The sequence below is a fragment of the Hyperoodon ampullatus genome (assembly GCF_949752795.1).
Source record: "Hyperoodon ampullatus genome assembly, chromosome: 13".
Classification (NCBI taxonomy): domain Eukaryota; kingdom Metazoa; phylum Chordata; class Mammalia; order Artiodactyla; family Ziphiidae; genus Hyperoodon; species Hyperoodon ampullatus.
This window is the reverse complement of record NC_136926.1, coordinates 7,631,447-7,644,349: the sequence shown is the minus strand read 5'-3', so window position 1 is coordinate 7,644,349 and position 12,903 is coordinate 7,631,447. Positions and strand designations below refer to the sequence as shown.

Here is a 12,903-nt window from a genome sequence, read left to right as displayed (position 1 = left end):
GAGCCCACAAACAGGCTAGGCGTCGCCCCAGGAGCTGAGAACCATCCAAGTCTCAGGCAGGTGAAGGAAAGAAGCCAGTGAGTCACAGGAGCCAGTGGGCGTCTCTGTGGCTCCAACTCTCCAGCAGCAGAAATGTGAACAGTTTTGCCATCTTCAGTTCTGCGAGTGTCCAAGATTGAACAGAAGCTTCAGACGCCTAGAAGCTTCTTCCTCTGTTCCCCCAAGATCCCGGTGGAGACAAGCTGCAACCAAGCAGCCTATGCTGCCAGACCAATTCTCTAAATCTGATTCTCTGGATCTGGAAGTTCTGGGAAACCACAGGCCAAGGCTCACGATGTTACTCTGGGTACCAGCCCAACTGCTTCTCCAGAGATCTTGGTCCTTGATGATTATCTCCCTTCTTGGATTGGTTATTTTAAGGAGAGGCTGGAGACAGATAAGAGGGGCTCTGAGGCTCCCTGGGATTGGCCATTAAAGTGTCGGGAACATTCTTGGTAGTACTCAGATCCCCTGTGAGCTCGACACTTGTGCTGCGGTTATTCTCAGACTCATCCGGCACCTTCCTCCGCAGGCAGCGGTTGATCAAGGTGGAGAAGAAGTTGGGGAAAGATGGGCTGGAGAAGTAATACACCAAAGGGTCCAGCATGCTGTTCATGTAGGTGAAGCTGAGGGTGATATAAAAAGCCAGGTCAACCGAGCGATAGGTGTCACAGTTCTCCGTACCAGTGGTGTGCAGGAGCCAGAAAATGCGTATGCGTGCGGCCACACTGGGCAGGAAGCAGATGATGAAGACAATGGCCACCACCATGATGAAGTTGGTGGCCCTCTTGATCCTGGCATGCTTGTTCATTTGCCGCTGCCGCAGGCTCCAGATGATCCTGGCCGAGCAGAACAGGATGATGCCCAGGGGCAGGAAGAACTCCAGGAGGAACATGGCATCATGCCAGCGGAAAGTGTGGCAGATGTTGAAGCTACTGCACAGATTCGAATTGTGACTCCTGATCAGCATCTTTTTGTACAGGAGGTGCATCGTCAGGCTGATAGTGATGCCCCACAAGAGGCAGGAGATGAGGGCCGCCGTCCGATTGGAGATCTTGTTCAGAGCGTGATGGGGATGGACCACTCGGAAATACCTGTCCACGGCCACCACCGTGAGGAAGATGATGCTGCCCTGGCGGTTCATGGCCAACATGAAGAGCATCATCCGGCAGGGGATTTCCCCAAACCTCCAGTCCCACTTCCTCACATAGTTGTCGGTCAGGAAAGGCAGGCAGATGATCAGGAGAAAGTCAGCCACAGCCAAGTTGAACAGAAACACCCGGCTGGCTTTCCAGGACTTGAGGTGGAAGCAGAAAACCCACAGGGCAAGGCCATTGCCCAGGAGCCCGAACACAAACTCCAGCCCCACCACCGGTGGCAGCACCTTGGCAATGAAATCATCCCGGAACACACAGCAGTTCTTCTTGCCTATTTCCAGAAAATGATTCTGCGCGTGGGACGGGTTCATGAGTGAATCGCGTTGGTCTCAGGGAGAGCCTCACCTAGCGAACGCTCAGGGAACAAGGTGTGGGTCTGAGTGGCGAACTTGTGGTTCAGCACTCGCCTTTATGTCATGTCAGGGTGTTGAAATAGATGACTGAATGGTTACCAGGAAACTACGAAATCGCTTTAAAAAAAAAAAAAAAGCCAGCAAGGCTCTTATGCAACCTGCTGTTTGCATAAACAAATAACAAAAAAAATCCCCTGGGCATATAAGAACCCACAACATTTTCTAAATGTAAAGAATACGTGTGGGCAAGCAGACTGTCATTGTGAATTATGACATGACATAATTGAAGCAGATTGAAATGTGGAAGGCTGTGTGCCTGTATATTGAATACTTAACATGGGAGAATTAATTCACTGTCATGTGGTTGCCTTGCATAATAAACAAAACAACAACAGCAATAATAATTTACTGTGCTCAACAGAAACATGAAGAATTAGCATGAAATATTAACAGGCTTATGTTTTAAGAAACAGTAGCATGTGCATGGTTTGTTTTGTTTTTTTTTGGAAAGGCCGAGAGGACATTAATTGTCTAGTATTTTATGAGGACAGATGTGTTGCATTTGATGTTTCCACGCCATCTTCTTTGTAAAACATGGGTTGCTTTTCTACACCAGAACCCTGCAATTAATCCCCAGCTAAGGGGAAAAAAAAAGCTTTCTGAGAGCAGCATGCCATTTCATAAGATGCTTGAAAACTTGAACCCAGTTGGATTGCCAGTGGTGTGTTACAATAAGTTAGTTTTTTTCTTTGTTTGTGTTAGATTTTGAGATGCCTTCTTGCTCAAGTAAGTAATTTATTGTTGAGCACGTGACTTACTAAAATTAATAAGCTTTATTTTTTAGAGCAGTTTTAGGTTCCCAGCAAAACTGCGTGGAAAGTACAGAGCGTATATACACCGGCGGTGTGCCAGCTGTCCCCACGCACACACAACCTCCCCCAGGATGCACGTGATGTCTTAAAAGACCCCATTTTTGGAAAATTGAACTTAGAGAATGTAAAAAGACTTTGACCTCTGCCTTGCAGCAGGTCATCGTTTCACACATCATTTCTTTGCTTTTCAGTATAATTGGGTGTGACACTACAGAACATTTCCACCCTGTAGTATTTTGGTCTGATGAATTCTTGCCGTGCAAGAGGTTCTGAGTTGTGTTGCTTCTACTTTGAGTGAGAAGTAGGACATCTGCTCCTTTAGTTTCACACCCAGGTTCCACGATAGGGGTTTGTAGACTCCTCCCAGGAAACGGCAGTCACGATGATCTAATCACACAGGAGCCAGTGGCACTTGATGATGAAGACAATGATGAAGAAGATGATGAAGATGGTGTTGGCACCTCCGTTAGGGAGAGCTTCCTTTGTGCCAGACGCCATGCTCAGCGCTTTATTTCTTTATTTTATTTTATTTTTTTTGCGGTACGCGGGCCTCTCACTGTTGTGGCCTCTCCCGTTGCGGAGCACAGGCTCCGGACGCACAGGCTCAGTGGCCATGGCTCACGGGCCCAGCTGCTCCGCGGCATGTGGGATCTTCCCGGACGGGGGCACGAACCCGTGTCCCCTGCATCAGCAGGCAGACTCTCAACCACTGCGCCACCAGGGAAGCCCTCAGCGCTTTATTTTTATTTCTTTATTTGGCCGTGCTGCTCGGCATTCAGGATCTTAGTTCCCCCACCAGGGATTGAACCTGTGCCCCCCGCAGTGGAAGTGCAGAGTCTTAACCACTGGACTGCCAGGGAAGTCCCATCATTATCTGAAATACATTATCTTGTTTTCCCCTGACTGCAGTCCATGAGGTAGGGACTGTTACTGATTCCAATTTCAAAATGAGGAAGCTCAGAGAGGTTGATCATCTATTCAAGGCTACACAGCTAATAAGATTTGAATCTGGCACTGGCTTCAAGGCCTGTGTCCCTAACCATTACACTACACTGCCTCTTATTATATTATTGCCCCTTCTAGAAGGCTGTACTGGATTGAGGTCACATTATGTGGCTGTAGTTAGACTCTAGTGAAATGACTAGTATTTGCTTCCCATCCTTGCTGCCTGTGAATATCCTGCTCCCTCCTTGGATGCATGTGGACTTGTCAATGACATTCATAAAGTAACCCTAAAGTAAACCCTAAGTGCCTTTATTAACTAAGAGTCAGAAAACCTGACTATTCACGATAGTTATTTTGGGGAACTGGAATTTGCAAGGGATCTTCCCTTTCTAAGTTTTACAATTTTATAATATTTCCTTTTTTTTTTTTTTTTTTTGGCTGCATTGGGTCTTCGTTGCTGGGCGTGGGCTTTCTCTAGTTGCAGTGAGTGGGGGCTACTCTTCGTTGCGGTGTGTGGACTTATTGCGGTGGCTCCTCTTGTTGCGGAGCACAGGCTCTAGGCGCGTGGGCTTCGATAGTTGTGGCTTGCAGGCTCAGTAGTTGTGACCCACGGGTTTCGTTGCTCCGCGGCATGTATGATCTTTCCGGACCAGGGCTTGAACCCGTGTCCCCTGCATTGGCAGGCGGATTCTTAACCACTGCACCACCAGAGAAGCCCAATATTTGCTTTTTAAAAAGAAAAAAAAAGTCATAGGGGACTTCCCTGGCAGTCCAGCGGTTAAGACTTCGCCTTCCAATGCAGGGGGTGCGGGTTCCATCCCTGGTCGGGGAGCTAAGATTCCATGTGCCTCACGGCCAAGAAACCAAAACATAAAACAGAAGCGATATTATAACAAATTCAATAAAGACTTTAAAAATGGTCCACATCAAAAAAATCTTAAAAAATGAAAACAAACAAAAAAAACCCAATACCATGGATAAAATTAGGAAAGAACAACAATAGATACTGTTATGTTTGAAAAAAAGAGAGAAATTGGAGGCCCTGGATGCCTTTTTCTCACTCCATCATTAGCCGTGAAACCTCTTAACCCCTGAGCTTCCTCATGTATAAAGTGGGGGATGAGACCATCTTCCAGCTTCTTTCCAGTTCTCACACCCTAGGATTCTAAATCCAGGTCCACAACTACTCAGACAGAATGTCAATCCCAGCCTCCCTGGATTCTGGCCCTGCTATGGAATTTCCTGTCTTCCGATTGTGCTGTGGGCATGTTTTGTCTTGCTCCTGTCCTTCTTTTGTGTATTTATTTTTTTTCTTACTAGTGCATGAGTTGTACAGAAACTTGTTTCAGTGAATCACTTCAACAGCTCAGGCAGTGATTCTACCGAGTTTGGGGGAAACTCCGCTTAACATTTGTGACTTTCACAATTAACTCGAATCTCCGTGCCTAGTTCTCTTATTACAACTGGAATGTGCCCCTGAATGGAATGGAACTACTTTTTAAAATTAAAAATAACAATAGCTGTCCTTTATCAAATGCTTGCTTTGTGCCAGGCGTGAGGCTAAGAGATGTGCCTACCGTGATCTCATTTAATCCTCTCAAAAACCCTGTGAGATGTCCTATTATGATCACCATCTCCATTTTACAGATCAGAAACCCCAGAGACGTTAATTCACTGTTTGCCTTTTTTTTTTAATTGAAGTATAGTTGATTTATAATTTTGTGTTTAATTTCTGCTGTATAGCAAAATGACTCAGTTATATGCATATATATATTCTTTTTCATGTTCTTTTCCATTATGGTTTATCACAGGATATTGAATATAGTTCCCTGTGCTGTACAGTAGGACCTTGTTTATCCATCCGTCCCTGGTGGTCTAGTGGTTAGAATTCGGCACTCTCACTGTTTGTCTTTGAACGTAGCTGGGGTCTCTGTTTTAGTTATCTAGTGCTGTGTCACAAACCACCACAAAATTTAGTGGCTTAAAACAATCACCATTGTGTTCTCTCTCATGGTTCTATGGGTCGACCGGGCTCAGCTGGTTGGTCCTTGTTTGGGGTCTCTTAGATGGCAGGTAGGCTCACGCAGGCCATTTGGGATGTCTGGGCTTCTCTCCCTCTTCATGTGGTCTGTGTCTCTCTATACGCCATCTGCACACAGCCTCTTCACATATTCTTTCCACTGAGTGCGCTGGACTTCTTACAAGGCTACTCAACACTTCCGAAAGCACACAGGCAGACCTTCTGATCGCCTAGGCTCGGAAATCCCAGAACATCACCTCCACCACATTCTACTGGCTAAGGCGAGTCACCACGCCAGTCCATATTCCACAGGGAGGGCCACATGAGGGTGTGGGTTTAGGAGGCACAGTTCATTGGTGGTATTTGGGGACCCTTGCCTCTGCAGGTAGTAAATGACATTGAGTTGGGACATTCGGGAAATGAGAGACCTTTGGACCACTAGTGAAGAAGATGAAGTAGGAGAAATTGGGAAGTAAGGGGGCAGAGGAAGCTGGTGATACTGACTACAGAGACATTAAAAAAAAGGAGAAGGGTATTTCAGGGTTTTGAAACGTGGTGTTAAGTTTATTGCAAAAAACCTAAGGGCAAACCAGAATAACCAAATAATCTTGAAAAAAGAAGAACAAAGTTGGAGAAATCACATTTCCCAATTTAAAAACTTACCGCAAAACTACAGTAATCAAGGGGCTTCTCTGGTGGCGCAGTGGTGACGAACCGGCCTGCCAATGCAGGAGATATGGGTTTGAGCCCTGGTCCGGGAAGATCCCACATGCCGTGGAGCAGCTAAGCCCGTGCACCACAGCTACTGAGCCTGCGCTCTGGTGACAGTGTGACACAACTACTGAGACCGTGTGACACAACTACTGAGCCCATGCACCACAACTACTGAAGCCCAGGCGCCTAGAGCCCATACTCCACAACAAGAGAAGCCACCGCCATGAGAAGCCCACGCACCACAACGAAGAGTAGCCCCCGCTAGCTGCAACTAGAGAAAGCCCGTGCACAGCAACAAGACCCAATACAACCAAAAATAAATAAATAATAAATTAATTTAAAAAAAAAAAACTACAGTAATCAAGACAGTGTGGTTCTGGCATAAGGATAGATATATAGATCAATAGAGCAGGATTGAGAGTCCAGAAATAAACTCTTGCATTTATGGTCAGCTGATTTTATAACAAGGGTGCTAAAACAAATCCATGGGAGAAAGAATCATCTTTTAAATAAATGCTGCTGGATGACTGAATAGGCATAAGAATGAAGTTGGATCCTTTCCTTGAACCGTACACAGAAATGAACTCAGAATGGATTACAGACCTAAATGTAAGACATAAAACTCTTAGAAGAAAACCTAAGAGTAAGTCGTCATGACCTTGGCTTAGGCAAAGCCTTCCTAGGTACAACACCAAACACACAAACAAGCAAAAAAAATGATAATTTGGACTTCCCACTTTAAAGGAGCAAAGGTTTTTGTTTTTGTTTCATTTTTGAAAAAGAAGGAGAAAAATGCTTATTAAACAAAGCAACCAAACAAGGGCCTGCTGGCAAGGGCATGGAAGAAATCTTTCTCATACACTGTCGGTGGGAGTCTAAGTTGGTTCAGCCTTTTTGTTGGGTGATTTGGTGGTATCTATCAAGGTTATAATAAAAGCTAATATAATAAGAACTAATACAAGATAATAATAAGGATTAATAGAAATAGAGCTACTCCATTTGGGCACTAGTGTAGGTGCTTTATAAGCTAAACTTGTTTAGTGCTTAGAACATCCTTAAAGGATAGGTATTATTCTTTTACAGACAAGAAGAACAAAGCGGGCTTCCCTGGTGGCGCAGTGGTTGAGAGTCCGCCTGCCGATGCAGGGGACACGGGTTCGTACCCCGGTCTGGGAGGATCCCACATGCCGCGGAGCGGCTGGGCCCGTGAGCCATGGCTGCTGAGCCTGCGTGTCCGGAGCCTGTGCTCCGCAACGGGAGAGGCCACAACAGTGAGAGGCCCGCGTACCGCAAAAAAAAAAAAAAAAAAAAAAAAAAGGAAAGAAAAACAAAGCAGTGAGAGGTTAAGTAACTTGCTAGTAAGGAAAGGAGATAGGATTTGAACCCACACAGTGTGGCTCCAGGGGCTATTCTCTCAGCCACTGTGCGCACTACCTCACTCAGTATGCCTGTCCTTTGACTCAACAATTCCATGTCTAAGAATCTATCTTCTAAAACCTCTGGCACATTTACCCAAAGATATATCATTCAGAATGTTCACCATAGGATGGCAGCAATAGAGGAAAATTGGAAATAACTTAAATGTCTGTTAAAAGGCCATTGGTTAAATAAACTACATGTGGTCCATTTATACAATGAAATATAATTAAAAACAAGGAGCTTGATCTCTGTTCTGATATAGGAAGATATTCCTGATAAGAGTACCTTGCAAAATTATCTATCTATCTATCTATCTATCTTGCTTTAGCAAAACTAAAGATTCATTAGTTTTGTGCAAGAGTGTATATAGCCCAAATGTTAAAAGTTATCACCTCGGGACTTCCCTGGTGGTCCAGTGGTTAAGACTCCGCACTTCCACTGCAGGGGGCAGGGGTTCAATCCCTGGTCTGGGAACAAAGATCCCTGCGTGCCCGCATGGACATGGCCAAAAAAAAAAAAAGTCATCACCTCTAGAAAATGAGATTAAGAGGAATGAAAGGAAGACTTACTTCTTACTTTACATACTTGTGTGTTCCTTGAGTTTTGAACAAAAACATGTATGCCTCTGTGATTAAATAAATGTAATTCCTGTTTTAAAAGAAGGGGTCTGCAAGGCTATTCACAAATCTTCTATCAAGAAAGATTGTGAGCAGACCCTTCTCACCTGGGTGGATCTCAGGGCTTCACCTCTTACCAGGTTGTTGTAGCCCAGCCTGGACTTTTCGTCCCTGTCCCATTGATCCTCCTGCAGTTCTCATCTCTCTCCTCTCTGACTGGAACACCTTTCCCCACCGAGGCATCTTGATGCCACAATCTTGACTCTTGAAATGCAGAGACAGAGTTATGGAGGAGAAAGAAAGTGGCTTTATTTCTTTGCCAGGCAAAGAGGGAACACAGTAGGCTAGCGCCTCAAGCACTGTGCCCCCCCTCCCTGGGGAATAGGGAGGGGTCTTATAGTCGGGGCTTATGGTCAGGGGTAGGTGATAAGGATCAAGACAGTGACAGTCTCACATTCTTCTTTCTTCTGCAAAGTTTTAAAAGAGTGGGTTTGCTGACAAGATTAGGGTGTGTGCAGGATGTCAGGTGGTTGGTCTCCTAATCTTTTTTTTTTAAATTAATTAATTAATTTTTATTTTTGGCTCTCTTGGGTCTTTGTTGCTGCACGCGGGCTTTTCTCTAGTTGTGGCGAGCGGGGGCTACTCTTAGTTGCGGTTCGCTGGCTTCTCATTGGGTGGCTTCTCTTGTTGCGGAGCACGGGCTCTAGGTGCGCGGGCTTCAGTAGTTGTGGCACTCAGGCTCAACAGTCGCGGCTCGCAGGCTCTAGAGCACAGGCTCAGTAGTTGTGGTGCACGGGCTTAGCTGCTCCGTGGCATGTGGGATCTTCCCAGACCAGGGCTCCAACCTGTGTCCACTGCACTGGCAGCAGGATTCTTAACCACTGCGCCACCAGGGAAGTCCTTGGTCTCCTAATCTGGATGAGTTTTCTAGTCCCTTTAATCTCGCCTCAAGTGGTTTCCTGGCTGCTCCCCCCTTGATTAGCAGCTGTTCTAATCTGCCCTTTGGAACTCAGGGAAGGCCATGGAGGCTGGAGTCTTGCCTACAAGAAATGGGGGACAAAAAGGCCTCCACGCCTGGGAGCCCTATAGGGTCCCATTAGGTTTCAATCTGGTTGCCTCTTCTCCATCCTTCAGAGCTAAGTTCACAAGTCACTTCCTCTGAGAAGCCTTCCCTCACCCTCTAAGCCAGGATTAAGGGCCCCTGTGTTCTCCTGTAGAACCCTAAGTTTACCACTTTCACTGCAGTTGCCCTGAATGGTAAATTTACTTTTTCCTTGGTTTCTACAAGGGAACCCATGGGGTGAGGGGCTATGTTTTTTGTGTTTTTACTGTGCCTGGTACAGAGCTGGTGCCTAATAAATGTTCCTTGAAAGAGGGAATGAATGAATGAATGAATCTTTACAAGGAAGAAAATATTGACCCCCTTCTCACTGCAACTGTATCATCACTGGAAGCTGAGTATAGATTAATTAAGCCCATATGTGAGCCCATCTATTTATTCTGCTCCATCTCAACCTCTCTATACATAAAATGTATGGCCCCAGCTTCATGGATGAGTTCAAAGGGTCCTGTGTTTAGTTTAACGCCCTGCTGTCGCCATCTTGAAATTCTCAATTCTTTTTGAATGAGGGACCTTGCATTTTCACTTTGAACTGGGCCTTGCAAATTATCTTTTTTTTTTTTTTTTTTTTTTTTGCGGTACGCGGACCTCTCACTGTTGTGGCCTCTCCCGTTGCAGAGCACAGGCTCCGGACGCGCAGGCTCAGCGGCCATGGCTCACGGGCCTAGCCGCTCCGCGGCATGTGGGGTCCTCCCGGACCAGGGCACGAACCCGTGTCCCCTGCATCGGCAGGCGGACTCTCAACCACTGCGCCACCAGGGAAGCCCCCTGCAAGTTATCAATATTAGCTGATCCTGAAGCCATTTATGCACTCACTGGGATGTTGGAGTCTTGAGTAATATTGGAAACCTCTATGGATTCGAAGGCCCAGAAAGCAGCATGCTGAGACTGTGCATTGCAGTGTGGCCACTTCCCCACCTTGCTAGGGAACCTTTAATAAATGGCTCAACCCCTTGTGCCCAGAGTTCCAATCCCATCCAAGCGGCCCCTGCGCACTGGTGACCTCAGACACCATCTTAACCATGTCAGTTGTCAGAAAGGGTAAGGAAACCCATTCTGAGAATAGACCAGAACCTAAATTTTTATGTTGTCAGCACCAGTAAAAGGTACCTCTTATTTTTTCCATACAGTTCCTGAACAATAATGGTCTACTATCCCTTCTCGCTTTTATGTGACTTTCCTGAAAGACTCTGAGTCAGAGGACACAATATTTCTTTTAAATTGATGACATTTTCCTAATCCAGGTAGTTTAAACAAAGCTTTGTCAACAAAGCTATATGTCTCTTCCTTACAATTCTGAACACTTCTTGATGACATTTGTTTCATCACATTCTATGAATTTTAAAAAAAAGAAGCAAAACCAGAGTCAAGACGGGTTGTGAAACGGTGCACCTCAGATTGGGACATGAACCCCTGTGCTGGGATCCAAACCCGGCCAAAACCCACAGTCCTCCAACTGTGATCGCACTCCTGGTTTCAGGACTTAATGAAGCTCAGGTTCTTGATGTCTCATCACAGAAAGAATTCAGTGAGAGACAAAGTGATAGGTAGGAAGTGAATTTATTTAGAGAGAAACACACTCCACAGACAGAGTGTGGGCCATCTCAGAAGGTGAGAAAGGCAACGGGGTATGGGGTTGTCAGTTTTTATAGGGGTGGGTAATTTCATAGGCTAATGAGTGGGAGGAATAGTCCAGCTATTTGGGGAAGGGATTTCCAGGAACTGGGCCACCACCCACTTTTTGATCCTTATGGTCATATTGGAACTGTCATGGTGCCTGTGGATGTGTCATTTAGCTTGCTGATGTGTTACAGTGAGCGTATACTGAGGCTCAAGGTCTAGCAGAAGTTGACTTGCCTGCCGTATTGGACCCATTTGGTTCTAATCAGCCAATCATGTCCTTGGGCTACGTCATCCTTTCAAAGGTTGTGCCCTGCCCCCTTCCCTCGTGTTTCAGTTGGGGATTTGATTTTTGTTTTTGTTTGTTTTTGCTGCTTCCCACTAGCTATCTATTTTACATTTGGTAGTATATGTAAGTCCATGCCACTCTCTCAGTTTGTCCCAGCTTACCCTTCCTCCTCCCCACGTCCTCAAGTCCATTCTCTACATCTGCGTCTTTAGCCCCTCATGAATCTTTTAACATAGGATCACACACAGGACGCGGACTTTCTTTTGGAATCCGTTTTTATTAAGATGAAGCAACAAGGGGGCAGCCCAGGAAAGAATGAACTAAGAATAGAATTTAAAGCAGAAGTGTGGGGTTTTCACAGATTTCTATCAAGAGGATATATGGTTCTTTGATGCTGATAAGAATCCTTGCTTTCACTTCTCCCCTGGAAGCTAGGGAGCCAGGGAACTCAAGTAGTCAGAACAGAGCAGCTACTTACGGGCTCTGAACCCCCGGGGGAAATTGCTTCTGTGCCTCAGTTTCTTTATATGTAGAGTGTGTTAACATAATACATCATAGTATTATGCACTTACTGCCAGACACTGCGCTTAACGTTTTACATGCAATTATTAATTCATTCAAATATTTACTGAGCACCTACTATGTGCAGGCATGCCTCTAGGCTCTGGATATATAATAGTAAACAAAGTCCCTGTGCTTCAGGATCCTGCATTCAATGAATCCACCCAATGACCTTCTGATGTCAACGTTATTGTTACCCCTATTTGACAGATGAAGAAATTGAAACTAAATGTGGTTAGGTAAAATCTTCTCCCAGGGAATTCCCTAGTGGTCCAATGGTTAGGTCTCCGAGCTTCCACTGAAGGGGGCAAGGGTTTGATCTCTGGTCAGAGAACTAAGATTCCGCATGCCGCGGTGCAGCCAAAGGAAAAAAAAATCTCTCCCTAGATCATACATCGTAAGCAGTTGAGCTGTGATTTGAGCTTTGTACAGCCCATCCCTGGGCTGTGCAGTGCCCCTGAAAAAGGAATTTAATAGGAACAGCCTAGTGGGATGTTTCAAGGCTAAAGAATGAAAAGCTGGTAAGGGCCTTAACTGCAGAGAGTCCCCTGGGAATTTGAGAAAATGTAAATAAAGGAGCCAGGAACACTTTCACCACTTTGTGGCTTAAGAACGGAGCTAAGGTTGGCTTGGAATCTTCCCCCCTAATCTAGGGCAGGAGCAGCATGTCATTCATACAATCATCTACTTTTGAGGGTCCCATGGACGTATTTGGGAAATTCATGTGTATAAGGGATACTACCCTTTCCTCCCTTTCGTGTTTGTATGGAATCCTACAATAAGAGGAAAATGCTGGTGTTTGCAGATAACAGGTCTAGAAACTATAGTCATTGAAAGGGTGAACTTCATTAACTTCTGTCTGCTTGCTACACACACGCCTCCCACCCCGCCACACACAAGTTGACTAAGGACCGTCCAGGTAAAAGGGACATTAACACAGTACCTGGCACAGAATGTCAATTCGGGAAATACGTGGAAAATGAGTGATTGAATAATTCAAACTCATAGTCATATAACAAGCAGCCAAAGCAATTACGCCAGACTCAGCACTTCCCAAAGGCTAACGGGATTTTTTCAATCACTCAGCTCCCACTGGAAAATTCAGGGCAGGTAAACATATCCTTCAGTACTTTCTCTGAAATGCAAAGACTTGCAGATAAACGTGGAGCTCCAAGAA

At 45.5% G+C, this 12,903-nt stretch overlaps 1 protein-coding gene across 1 annotated transcript; it reads right to left on the bottom strand.

The window, feature by feature from the left end:
* Positions 1–415: 415 nt before the first annotated feature.
* HCAR2 (hydroxycarboxylic acid receptor 2) lies at positions 416–1,507 on the bottom strand (the record flags this gene model as incomplete). The annotated part of the gene is made up of 1 exon (XM_079717975.1): positions 416–1,507. The coding sequence occupies one exon, from the start codon at positions 1,505–1,507 to the stop codon at positions 416–418; it is 1,092 nt and encodes a 363-aa protein (XP_079574101.1).
* Between the last annotated feature and the right edge of the window lie 11,396 nt (positions 1,508–12,903).